Source organism: Mustelus asterias, chromosome 5 (assembly GCF_964213995.1).
Source record: "Mustelus asterias chromosome 5, sMusAst1.hap1.1, whole genome shotgun sequence".
NCBI classification, from domain to species: domain Eukaryota; kingdom Metazoa; phylum Chordata; class Chondrichthyes; order Carcharhiniformes; family Triakidae; genus Mustelus; species Mustelus asterias.
Genome location: NC_135805.1, coordinates 105,013,428 through 105,027,350, shown reverse-complemented (window position 1 = coordinate 105,027,350; position 13,923 = coordinate 105,013,428). Strand labels below are relative to the sequence as shown.

At 44.3% G+C, this 13,923-nt stretch overlaps 1 protein-coding gene across 2 annotated transcripts in view; it reads left to right on the top strand.

Moving 5' to 3' along the window:
- Positions 1-9,606, top strand: part of LOC144493735 (V-type proton ATPase subunit C 1-A-like) — a 74,304-nt gene extending 64,698 nt beyond the window's left edge. For both annotated transcript variants that reach the window (XM_078213147.1, XM_078213146.1), the window contains exon 13: positions 9,008-9,606. In XM_078213147.1, the coding sequence (XP_078069273.1) occupies positions 9,008-9,103 (96 nt within the window). In that variant the 3' untranslated portion in view covers positions 9,104-9,606. The remainder of the gene's footprint in view (positions 1-9,007) is intronic.
- The last annotated feature ends 4,317 nt before the right edge of the window (positions 9,607-13,923 follow it).

The window sequence follows — 13,923 nt, the reverse complement described above, 5'->3', positions numbered from 1 at the left end:
AAGAGAGAGTTGTATGAAATGTACAGGCAGCAAGGAACACATCAGATGCTCGAGGAGTATAAAAAGTGCAAGAAGCTACTTAAGAGGGAAATCAGGAGGGCTAAAAGAAGACATGAGGTTGCTTTGGCAGACAGAGTGAAGGAAAATCCAAAGAGCTTCTATAGGTATGTTAGGAGCAAAAGGATAGCGAGGGATAAAATTGGTCCTCTTGAAGACCAGAGTGGTAGACTGTGTATGGAACCAAAAGAGATGGGGGAGATACTAAATGGTTTTTTTGCATCGTATTTACTGAGGAAACGGGCATGGAGTCTACGGAAATAGGGCAAACTGGTAGGGAGGCCATGGAACCTTTAGAGATTAAAGGGGAGGAGGTGCTCGCTGTCTTGAGGCAAATCAGAGTGGATAAATCCCCAGGACCGGACAGGGTATTCCCACGGACCTTGAGGGAAGCTAGTGTTGAACTTGCAGGGGCCCTGGCAAACATATTTAAAATGTCAGTATTCACGGGGGAGGTGCCAGATGATTGGAGGGTGGCTCATGTTGTTCCGTTGTTTAAAAAAGGTTCCAAAAGAAATCCGGGAAATTATCGGCCAGTAAGTTTGACGTCGGTGGTGGGCAAGTTATTGGAAGGTGTGATAAGGGATAGGATCTACAAATATTTGGATAGACAGGGACTTATTAGGGAGAGTCAACATGGCTTTGTGCTTGGTAGGTCATGTTTGACCAATCTATTAGAGTTTTTCGAGGAGGTTACCAGGAAAGTGGATGAAGGGAAGGCGGTGGATGTTGTCTACCTGGATTTCAGCAAGGCCTTTGACAAGGTCCCTCATGGGAGGTTAGTTAGGAAGGTGCAGTCGCTAGGTATACATGGGGAGGTAGTAAATTGGATTAGACAATGGCTCAATGGAAGAAGCCAGAGAGTGGTTGTGGAGGATTGCTTCTCTGAGTGGAGGCCTGTGACTAGTGGTGTGCCGCAGGGATCGGTGTTGGGTCCATTGTTGTTTGTCATCTATATCAATGATCTGGATGATAATGTGGTCAATTGGATCAGCAAGTTTGCTGATGATACAAAGATTGGAGGTGTAGTGGACAGTGAGGAAGGTTTTCAAAGCTTGCAGAGGGATTTGGACCAACTAGAAAAATGGGCTGAAAAATGGCAAATGGAATTTAACGCAGACAAGTGTGAGATATTGCACTTTGGAAGGACAAACCAAAGAAGAACGTACAGCGTAAATGATAGGACTCTGAAGAGTGCAGTTGAACAGAAGGATCTGGGAATACAGGTACAGAATTCCCTAAAAGTGACGTCACAGGTGGATAGGGTCGTAAAGAGTGCCTTTGGTACATTGGCCTTTATAAATCGGAGTATCGAGTATAAAAGTTGGAGTGTTATGGTAAGGTTATATAAGGCATTGGTGAGGCCGAATTTGGAGTATTGTGTACAGTTTTGGTCACCTAGTTACAGGAAGGATGTAAATAAGTTTGAAAGAGTGCAGAGAAGGTTCACAAGGATGTTGCCAGGACTTGAGAAGCTGAGTTACAGAGAGAGATTGAATAGGTTGGGACTTTATTCCCTGGAGCGTAGAAGATTGAGGGGAGATTTGATAGAGGTGTATAAGATTTTGATAGGTATAGATAGAGTGAATGCAAGCAGGCTTTTTCCGCTGAGGCTAGGGGAGAAAAAAACCAGAGGGCATGGGTTAAGGGTGAAAGGAGAAAAGTTTAAAGGGAATATTAGGGGGGGCTTCTTCACGCAGAGAGTGGTGGGAGTGTGGAATGAGCTGCCGGATAAAGTGGTAAATGCGGGGTCACTTTTAACATTTAAGAAAAACTTGGACGGGTTCATGGATGAGAGGGGTGTGGAGGGATATGGTCCAAGTGCAGGTCAGTGGGACTAGGCATAAAATGGTTCGGCACAGACAAGAAGGGCCAAAAGGCCTGTTTCTGAGCTGTAATTTTCTATGGTTCTATGTGACATTATGTTGACCGTGGTTAAGGGTCTCCAAGCCAGGCTTTTGAAAATTACATATGAGTAGGACTTGCTTGTTTTATGAAGTGCAGTTCTTATCCATAGTGCTAACCAAGTTTAGACAACTTGCACGTAGACTGGCATGAGCCAAGGCCAGGTATGTGCAGTGGTACTAATGTAGTTATTCTAGCTAAAACAGCAAAACTTACCAGCATGGAACACTTGATGTTAAAACTTGATGTCAGGACAACCCTGCGTGTTGGGGCATTAATTTGTAAGGTTATGTTGAGTTGAGTGAGAAAACTCCCCAGCCTCAGTGATAGATCAGCCTTGCAAGTCCCATTAAGGACTATCATCAACAGTAAAAAAGAAAATTACTGCGAATGCTGGAATCTGAAACCAAAAGAAAAAATGCTGCAAAATCTCAGCAGTCTGGCAGCATCTGTAAGGAGAGAAAAGAGCTGACGTTTTGAACTCAGATGACCCTTTGTCAAAGCTTCTGTAAGGCGAGAAAAGAGCTGATCTTTCGGGTCCTGATGACCCTTTGTCAAAGCATCAACAGTACCCTGGATTCTGAAGAGCTAACTGGCTTAAGTATGGGATTACCAAGGCAACCACAAAGATTAATGTTGCTTTAATCTTCAGTTGGTAGTTGTGTCATCCTGGAGTACCTAAGTCCAAATAGACCTTTCTTATATACTTCCTACCACGTCCCATTTTGAATGATGGTACTATCAGGCAATTAGATACCAGCTTCACAGGTTTACCATATGGTTCATTTTTTGTATTGACATGTTTGTATTGTCCTTTCTGTGCTGTACAAAAAGTTTTTCTGAAATAAGAATGTAAGAAAAGCCAGTAATAAATCAAGGATTTGCAGTTCATTGAAGCTGATCCATCTAGCACCATAACTCTCCCACATTGGCATCTATTTGAATGCCCTAATATTTTTGTCTCAACCATAATGCTTGACACATTATTTCAAACATTTATTATTCTTGGAGTCATGCAGTTCTTCCTAAAACCAATTGAAATGAGAGGATAACTGCACTGGTGTTCATGTTGACCCATGATGGAGCCGACTTGTCCAAGAGGATAATCACTAATGCTCATCACCCTCCTCCTGGAATCTGGTGACTATGAGGGCCTCACTTGCATCCCTGCCTCGTCTGGCCCGTGCTATAGCCTCTTCCTCTGCAGCCTTGACTTCCTCGGCCTCACCGTCTGCATGCCCTTGGATGTCCTCCTCATTGGAGGAGATGTGCATCTTTTCCATCTCGGCACATGGCAGCTCTTCCCACTCTGCCTTTCTATTGCCAGGTTGTGAAGCGCTCAGCAAGCCACAATGATCCATGAGGTCCCCTGGGGATTGTGCTGTAAGTGACCTGCCAGATCTGTCCAGGCACTGCAATCGCATTTTTAAAATGCCTATGGTGTGTGTTATATATTTGGGGTTGTTGTTGTGCTGTTGCATGGTAATTTTGAGTCTAGTCATGTGTATAGTTTGTGACATCATTAGCTGCCTCGTGGACAGCTATTCAAATAAACCTGCATTGTTTTTTGCATCCAACCCCACGTGTATGAACAGTGGAATGATTGTGACCAATATGTGAGGTATGTTAAGTCACCCAATTGCTCCCAACCCCTTTCTTGCTCTGGAGAATTTTAAAACTATGACCAAGGGGGTTAATACAAAGTATTAATCTAGCATGAGTATTACATATTAATCTTTCATAGGTGCCCTTTATTGATACCTTTCCTGATTTCCTGCATTGTGAATAAAAGGCTCAAAATCTGTCTCAGCTGGGCATCCGACATCTGAGAATACACATATCTATTGGCTGGTCCTTTACTTGGCCCCCCCCAATGCAATGCACCAATCGTACAAGAGGCCCCCAGAGAACTTGACAGATGAGTTCATCCTCATTTACATTGTTTACAACTCAATCGCTTCATCTTGTAAGACGATGGTGCTCATTAAAAGGGGCATTCGCTAGAGTCATCTCCTCACACTGGATCAATAGGGCATGATGTGGAGATGCCGGCGTTGGACTGGGGTAAACACAGTAAGAAGTCTAACAACACCAGGTTAAAATCCGACCTGGACTTTAACCTGGCGTTGTTAGACTTCTTACTGTCAATAGGGCATGTCAGTGTGCAATTAGGCCTATGTGTTTCACAACACTTTATTAGTGATGTGCACCTGGCAACATGCACTTAATTTAGGACTTGGAAGTTTGTGAGTTAGACCAGCTTGGCTCCTCCCGGTGTGAGTATGGAAATCCCTCCTGATGTCCTCGTGCAGCATGATATTGAGGTTTCCTCACACCATGACCTCTTAATCCTCCCATTGTGGATGTGCCTGTGGAGTTTGTCCCTCATCATCTTGAGGCCTAGGCACAGAGTGATTTAGAAACACTCACAATACTCTCCCCTCAGCCCATCCCTGGCTCCTGTCTTGAGATCTTTGAATGCTCCCACAGAATCTTTTCCCCATCTTTAGGTTGCAAATACCACCCCCCGCACCCCAAGGACTGAGTATACCATCTGCGACCCATGAGTATGCGTGAGACCCCCCACCCCCCCAGATCAATGTGTGTGATTGATGTTATGTCCATGTTCTGCAGATAACACTGGCCATGACTGAGACTGGACTGCCCTGCTCTCCTCCTTCCTGAACTGGGACAAGGAGAGTCTTGGCAATATAAATAGTGTAAAGTGAAAGGCTTCCTCAGTTTGCCACCTTCCCATTCTGACCCCAAGTCACAGATGTAATTCTGTTAGGCTCTCTCCCTATTCATGCGCATAAGACATTTCCCTCACTTGTCCCTGCCCCACAACACCCCAGTTCCGTGTGAGACACTATCTCTCCCTCCCTCGCACCCACTGTAGGCCTTGCCCTGCAGCCTGCAGCCCTTTGTCATGCCTCTGGCCACTTACTTCATTCCCCAGTCAGAGCTCTTTTGGCCACCTGGCCTGTTGCGGAGTCAAGGGCCTTATCATGCAGCCAACCCTTCTGGCCACTTACCCCATTCCCCGGTTGAGAGTCTGGCCTGCAGCTGACTCGAGGCAACCCCTGCCTTACCACTGGTGTGTTAGGCAGAGCTTTGCCTGGTAATCCCACTTAAAGTGATGAGATGTTGGCAGTGAGGCCTTGTGTTAAACCAAGGAGCCACAAGTGCTGCTGCAAGGTAGATGCACGAACTTGGAAGTTCCAGCAAGGTGCATGTTGCCAGGTGCACATTGTTTATGAAGTATTGTGAAACATGGCAGCTAATTGCACGCCAATGTGACCTGTTGATCCAGTGTGCGGGGGTGATTTTAGCAAGCACCCCTTTTAATGAATATGCATGATGTTAAAATGTATGCAAGTCATTCCCAAAGTTGAGCGGTGCGAAAAGTGCCCCACCATCGGAGGTTTGACAACACTTTCATAAACTAGTCTTACGACGTTGTGAAATGGAATTTCACACTCTTGAGATATTTTCTGCTCCCATTCGCATGACACTAGCTACACTGAGGAGTGGAAAATACAAGCCTTAAATTAGCTAAATTAACAATGCAGCAGGCACATAGGAACATCATCATATCCTGGTACCAAGCCGCGCACTATCCTGACTCGGAAATTTACCGCTCTGAATGAAAGAAGAGGCTGAAGATTCTCCGCTCTGTTTCTCCAGCTGAGCAGATGAGGTGACTCTGTTTTCTGACATTGCCAGAATGGTTAGGAAATCACCTAATTAGTATGTAAATAATAGGTGTCAGGATCACTAAAGGCACACCTTGGTCATTCATTAAAGGAGGTGAGGGGTGGCGTGGTACACCTCAAGTTGCTTGCCATTCACCTGGTCCAACTGGCCAAACTGAAATGAAAAGTGTACTTCATCAGCTGTCTTTGTAATGAACTATAAAAGAAAGAAGGATAGTGCCATGTTTATGGAAGCTTAGGGCAGTACAACAGTGGGCCCAGTTTCCATCACTTGACAGACCTGGATGCCAGGTTCTTCCCTGAATCCTGGTTGCTGATCACTACATGGGCTAGGGCTGTGGAATTTCTGCTTTGTGAATTTCCTTCCCCAGTTCTGCATTCTTTGATCTCATGAACCATGTTTGGGGCAGATAAATAAGATTTGGCATATCTGACCTCAGTGTCACTGGCCTGGCCTTGTGGCAATTCAGGGACATTATCTTCCTAATTTGAGGAAATTAAAATATTTCAAGCAGTACTATGTTCCTACCAATAGATGGTAAGAGAGCACTTTGTAAGTCAAACTGACACCTACTGTGAGAAACACAGACAGGAGCAGAAATGGTTCCATCTTTTACTTTACTAGAGAATTTTTAAAAAGGCTCAATTTTCATCTACTCTTTGTGTGTCTGTCTCCAGTTTAGAGAATTTCAACAGAATATATAAAGTTCAAGATGTTGATACCTCTGAGGAACTTGATGTCAAATCAATTCATATTTTATGAATGGTCTCACATTGGATGTTTGGTATTCTTGGAATGCTCTGGTTGCCCTAATTGCTCACAGTCTGTTTACTTGTGTGAAGTTATTTATCTGTTGCCCATATTACATTCATGCTTGGGAACAAACACATCCTGTCAACATTTCCATCTGCAAAAATTTATTTGAGAAACGCTTGATGAGATTCAACCAGAAACAGGAAGGCAATAGCTTGCAAAAGCCAAATCTGATGACGCGATCATCAGTTGTACTTTAAAAACATTTCTGATAGTTTGAAGATGAGCAGAGGCAGGCAGCTATTAGTATATAAAATGCCCCAATTAAGGGCATTTTTCTCAGGCTCTGGCATTTTGCCAGCAGTGGCGAGCCCCCAGTGTTTTGGAGCTGCCAGTAAACCAATTGGACTGACAGCACAGGGTTCTGCCCATCGTATGTATTCGGACTGCGAGTCCAGAGGCAGCCATTAGGAGGCTGCCTTTGGGAGTATCCCTTGGCTAATCCTGCTGCTAGTAGATGTGGGCTTGGAATCCAATTTGGTCCTAAAATCAGGGTCGTGAAATTCACGGGAAAATTCACCTCCAAGAATGATGTTGAAATAACCAAGGATGAAAGTAAACATAATCTAAAGCTTTTAGTAAACTAGCACCTAGTCAGCAGATTATCATGCCTCTCATTTTGCACCCCTCCCCAATCCAATTCTGGACAATAGCAATGGACTCATAATCCCAACAGCACTGGAATTTTCAATGCCGACCCACCTGCAGACTGGAGCTGGTGCCAGTGGTAGGGGCAGAAACGTTACGGTTTTGGGACTGATTTCTCCTGGTAGGCAGCATGTTCCAAACTTAAAATGGATGAAATTGACCTACTTGACACCCCTTTTGTCAACCTTCGCATCTCTGGAAAGGATTAGGAAAATCAGCTCTCATTGGTCCAACTAACACAAGGCAGCAAAAATATACAACTAAAATAGTAAAGGTCAAAGGAAGTCATATTTGAATTGTATAATGCTCTGGTCAGACACACCATGCCATGAATTCAACTGATACACAGGGACACATTCAAGATTTAATACCCAATTCTTAATTGGAGCAAGCACGGGCTAGCCATTTTATCCCCAGGGCCCTATTTAAAATACACCAAAGGAAAATCACATCTCAATTTAGTGTCAGTCATGCGAGACTAGCAGGAGTCAGATGAGTAAAGCAGGAGGACATAGCCAGGAAAGTCGCTTGGGAGAGGATGGAAGTCTGAGGTATGGGAGACCCAATGTTCCCTTGAAGGGTCTGGAGGAATGGTCCAGTTTGGTTTCCTTATAAGGAAACAAAATACTTCTGATTTTCTTGGACCTTTTCTGGGCCAGCTCCCCATGCATGACATTTACTTGGCAATGCTCACCCTGGGCACTGATCTTGCAATACAAGGTTAAAAAACTGTTATGGTCTGATTGTTGCTATTGTAGTGTGCTTTTTAAATCTCCATGATGTTTTCATCTGCGTGGGTCAAGGACTTCATTTGTTACCTTAAGCATGTTTGTTAAAATAGCATAAGCATTGGTTCAGCATAGATCTTGTAAGTACCATTTTGCTGATATTTTAACCTCCATGAAAGCTACATTTCCGAATGGTGTAGGGAGCTAAAATTGAGACTGTGTTGTCAAACGACTGTGTTATGAGGAAAGACTAGAGGAATTATAGTCTTGAAAGAAGGTGACTGAAAGGTGACTTTATAGATGCATGTGAAATAGAAAATTGTATGATAAAGTTAGATCTGGAATACTATATCAAATTAAACAGCTGCAGTAGGACATTGATTCATAATAGTTAATGGCAAACAAATTCTTCTTGACACAAGGTATAAAAAATGGAAGTGACTTCTGCAAAGGATGATTCATGATTGTTAACAGAAAATAGGGGTCTGATGTTTAAAAAGCTCTTCTTGGCACCAGGTATCATCAATGTATGGAAGTGACTTCACTATAGGGTGATGGAGGTATAAGCCTTGGAATTATTTGTGGCTTTCATGATGGGGGATCCATTGTGTCGTTCTGAATAGATGGGCTGTAATAGCCTTCATCCATATCCATCATAAGACCTTGCGGCCCTTAATACGGTTAGTAACAATGCCTAATATGGGGAGATGGTAGTGTAGTGGATAATGTCACTGAGCTAGCAATTCAGAAGCTCAGGCTAATGAACTGGGTTATAATCCCATTCGGGTAGCTGGTGGGAATTAAATTCAATGAATATAAAGCTAGACCTGGCAATGGTGACCATGAAACTATTACTGATCGTCATAAAAAATCATCTGGTTCACTAATGCCCTTTATGGAAGGAAATCTGCTGTCCTTGCCTGGTCTGACCTACATGTGAGTCCAGACACACAGCAATGTCATTGACTTAACTACCCTCTGAAATGCAAGCCTCTTAGTTTAAGGGCAGTTAGAGATGGGCAACAAATGCTGGCTTTGCCAGTGACATATACATCCATGAAAGAAACAAAATTCTACTCATGACTTTGATAATGACCATAATATTGATATTAACCTATGGAATTTCATTGCTATTACAGGCTAACATGGATATCCCTGGACTGAATGTTAATCAACAAGATTACTATGCTTATGTCTACTTCAAGATTGACATTGACTTATTTAATTTTAAGTAAATCTTTGACTAAAGTGCAAAAGAGTAGATGTCACTTGGTTTTCTGTATAGGATGAGGTTTATACATAAATATCACACGCACGCACATATGTGAAGAGGTCACTTGGTAATTCTTCAAAATGTTTAGTTGAACTAAGATTTTAAAATATGATGGTTTTGGTTGTCTTTTAAAGAACTTTTTAAATAATAAAATCTGTATGCTGCTGCCTTTATTAGTAAATTTGGTTGATTACAAATAAAATATTTCTTTGTGAATATACTATTTTCAGCAATTTCTGCTGTCCAAAATAATTCTCCCTTTTATGATTTAAATTTAGCCCAGTTATTCAAAGTTCCTATCATTTAGCATTGTATCAGTGATCATGATGTTGGACTTGCGTTCTTTTTACATAAAATATTTATCTATGCACACAGTAATTACTTTTGTGATTTTGAACATATTTATATCATGTTCTTTTTCCCATTCAAAATAAATTGAGCTACCTCTTATAGCTTTGTGATTCCAAAAGCAATCTTTGTTTCATTTTCTTTGAATCTCATTGTTATTGTTGTCATTTTATCAACATGATGATCGAAACTTACACAAGATACAGTGTGTATGTCTTTGTCTTATCAATACTTTATAAGGAATTAATGTGGAATTGTTTCCAAGTATCTAGAGGAAATACTTGTATACACTAACATTCCATTTGTATCAGTGAAGCTTGTGGTGTCAGGAGGGTGAAGACCCACTGCATCATCAAGTTTGTACAGACCACTCTCCCTGCAATCTGCGCAGACCCAGTGGCATCTGTGTGCCAATGACTGAGTCACCCTCTGAGGCATTCTTCTTTTTATGTCCTAATTTCTTGAGGCCATGATTGGTTCCTGCTGTTGCCGTCTCCATACACCTTGTCTCAGTGTGCACCAACATGTCGCTCTCCAAACTTTCAATGAGCTCTTTAACTATTTTAACCTGAATCATTAGCAGATCTGGTAGATTCTCGTGGCTGGTCTTTGCCCGAACTGATGAAACTGGCCAGCAGCAATGGGAAACCAGCATGCCAGTGGGTGCTATTATTTTCATCACCTGCCTGTCTCCATTCCCATCCCTGGCAGGGCTACAAAATCCTGCCCACAGAGTCAAATGCTTGAATTGCCTACTATAATTAATAATTAAACCTATATTCACAGCAAACAGTGAAATTCCAAAACATACTTCCCAAAGAATACATAACATCGAGGTCCAGATTCTCCTTTCTCTCTCCTCTGTCTTTCTAACATGGTTCTCTCCTCTGTCTGTCTTTCTAACATGGTTATGAACTCACCCTGTATCTAGTTGCACTAATCCATAGTCACATGCATTTCACACTCCTTTACCCACTTGTGGTGCCAGTCCTTATCAGTTTGTATCAAGATGTTCCATGTTACCTAAATATTAATTTCTAATCTGATGTCCGTGTTTCCATGAGGGAACAGAAATCATTGGTGTTACGTTGAGCAAGACATAAAGTCTCCAGGTTGTAGTGATAAACTGAATCTAAATGTACAAATGGCCTTAAGGCTATAGCTAAACTATGTACAGATGTACTGTCAGTTGCTTTTGCAGTCCTTTGAGTCCTAGCTATTTAAATAGAGGCCAAGATAAAATGGAATGTACTATAAATAAATTATTTTCATACAACGTAACTTTTGTTTACTTAGGTTTTAATCTTGATTTCTAAAAGTATAATTTGCAATATGTGCCATACTTCTGGTGCCACCATTGTGAATAAAGATCTCAGCAAACAGTTTAACAAGCATTACCTTTTAACTTCTAACATAATAAAACAACATTAACATTAGGCCTTTGTTTAAGTAGATTTGAGCTTTAGGGCGGAATTTTACGATCTCACCGCACCCAATTGTAAAATTGGGCGTGATGCGACTAGCGGGAATGGCGGCTGTTTTCGTGCCCATTCCCATTTTACCAGAAAAAAAATCGTCACTATTGGGACCCTGCCCAAAACGGGTGAAACATCAATTTGCATTTTTTTTTGCATTTATCACAGTGGAAGCTTCACTCCCAATCGTCCCAGCTCACCGGTCCCAACGACCTCGTTCGCTGCAGCTGGATCGATTAAGAAAACACCTAAAGTATAAAAGTCACATTCAGGTGCTTGAGCAGTGAGGGTGAGCGAGGAGGTAAGTCTCTGCTTTCAAACTACTCCATGCTGCTCAGAGACCTGAGACTGGGGCAGAGACTCAATTTATTGAACGAGGAGGTAAGTCTCTGCTTTCAAACTGCTCCGTGCTGCAATATGGTGGCCATATTGCAATGCGGATTGGGGGGGGGGCCTGCAAGTGTGTGGGGGAGTTGTTGCTGTTCAGGGGTCCGACTTCAGCTCTTCAGCACTGACCTCAGGTCTTAGCGCTGACTCTGGGTCCTAGTGCTGGCAGCAGCAAGCACTGTTGCTGGTGGGGGAAGGGCTGGAAACTCTCTGAAGTGGAAGTGCTGCAGCCTCAGGACTTGTCAAACAGCACTGTCTGTGGCCTGGACTGCATGGGTTCTGGGTGTGTGCTTGTGAGTGTGGGGGGAATGAGGGGGGGCTGTTTTGCCATTGTGGGGTCTGTGGCGGGGGGGGGGGTGTTATGGGGAGTGTGTGTTGCTGGGATGGGGGCGAGCAGAGTTCTTTATTCTCTCTATCTGTCTCTCTCCTTCCCTAAATTCTTCCCTCCCCCTTCAAATTGATGAGATGGCTTTTGTAATGCAACCCATTGATCTTGCTGTTCTTTTGGTTGCTTCTGGAGCTGAGGAGGAGGATGAATTGCGGGCACAGGAGGCCCAGAGTAGAGGAAGATGGCCACCAGAGGCAGGATGTGGCCATCATTCTCACCGAGGGGGAGGGGGGCAGAAGGAGGGAGTGGAGACCCGCCCCCCCCCCCCCGGCAGTTCCGCTCGTGAGTGTTCTTTGAGCAACTATTGGACATCGCGTGCCGCCGACGGCTCTGAAAGGAGACAGTGCCATTTGTTGCAGGACCTGGCACCTTGGGGCACAGGGAAAGGGGACGGCCACTTTAAACTTTTACGCCACTGGGTCATTCCAGACCGCCAGTGTAGACCTTTGTGGCATTTCCCAATCATCCGTCCATAAGTGTGTCAAGGAGGTTACTGATGCCCTGTGTGCCCAGGCTGGCCAGTATATTAAATTTGACCTAGAGCAGGCCCAGCAGGAAGCCTGGGCTACAGGATTCGCAGCCATCACGGGGATGCCAAATGTGCAGGGAGCTATATATAGACTGTACCCCTGTTGCCCTCAAGGCCCTGGTGAAGAATCCAGGACTTCCATTCAATGAATGTGCAGTTGGTGTGTGACCATGAGATGAACATCATGCACATCTGTGCCAGACATCCCGGCAACGTGCATGACAATTTTATATTGAGGAGTTCCAATATCCCGGAGGTCTTTGAAAAGGAACCCAGGGTGCAGGGATGGTTGTGGGTGTAGAGAGGGATGGGGGACATGGGGTACCTGCTTCGGACTTGGCTTATGGCACCTGTGCAGAGGCCTGAGACTGAGGCGGAGATTCAATTTAATGAGGCCCACAATGCTACCCGTTCCATAGTAGAGTGGGCTCCTCAAAATGTGGTTCAGGTGCTTGGGTGACACAGTAGCACAGTGGTTAACACTGCTGCTTCACAGTGCCAGGGACCTGGGTTCGATTCCCGGCTTGGGTCACTGTCTGTGTGGAGTTTACACGTTCTCCCCGTGTCTGCGTGGGTTTCCTCTGGGTGCTCCGGTTTCCTCCCACATTCTGAAAGACGTGCTGGTTAGGTGCATTGACCCGTTGACCTGAACAGGCGCCAGACTGTGGTGACTAGGGGAATTTCATAGTAACTTCATTGCAGTGTTAATGTAAGCCTTACTTGTGGCCAATAAATAAACTTTACTTGGACTGCTCTGGTGGGGCACTACAATACAGCCCGATTTCTTCCCGCATTGTGGTGGTGTTCTGTGCCCAACACAACCTGGCGCAGCAGCGAGTTTTGGAGGAAGAGGACATCGCTGGGGAGGAGGTCGCCCAGCAGGAAGAGGAGGAGCGGGAGGACGATGATGACCAACACCACCCAGGTGCTGAAGGCCTGATCACCACGCGCTTTGGTCTCTAGGGGCCTGTATTGTCACACGTAGGTTCCATCCCCCCATCCCCCAAAGTCCTACAATCTCCTGCAACATTGTAACACCAGAGTGGTGGGCCTGGGTGCGCTGTGTTAGTGAGTTTCAGTGGCAGGCACTATGTGCCATTGCGATGATGCTCTGGTGCAAACTAATCTGACTGCTACCCAAGCTCCACATGCATGCTGGCAACTGGGCCCACATCTGGGTGGTGGGTAAGGGAGCACTAAACCCCCATGCAGGGCCCTGGGGCAGGTAGGGTGGGGGAAGGGAATCTCTCGTAGGTTCTGGGGATGCCATGGCAGATGCTGTAAGTTCCTGCCAATACATGCCACCCACTATAGCCAGTGAATTATTTGAGTGCCTTGATTTTCTCAGTAGCAGTGCATTGAGGGGCCTCCCCCACTGACATCAACGTGCAGGGTTCCTCCGGTGACTAGCAGGGTAAGTACATTCCTGTTAGAGGCTAATCAGAGACAAATTAGTCACAGTGTGGAGTGGAATAACATTTATTGGTGCCAATAATAGTGCCTTCAAAATAAGTGATAACATAAAAACATGTGAACGTGAGACTTTAAAGTACCTAGATATTCTATCTACCTAGTGTTGTCCTTCACCTGTGCCATCTTAGTGCCGTTACAACTTCTTAACTTTACGTGGCCGACCAGTATGTCTCGGTGTCTCC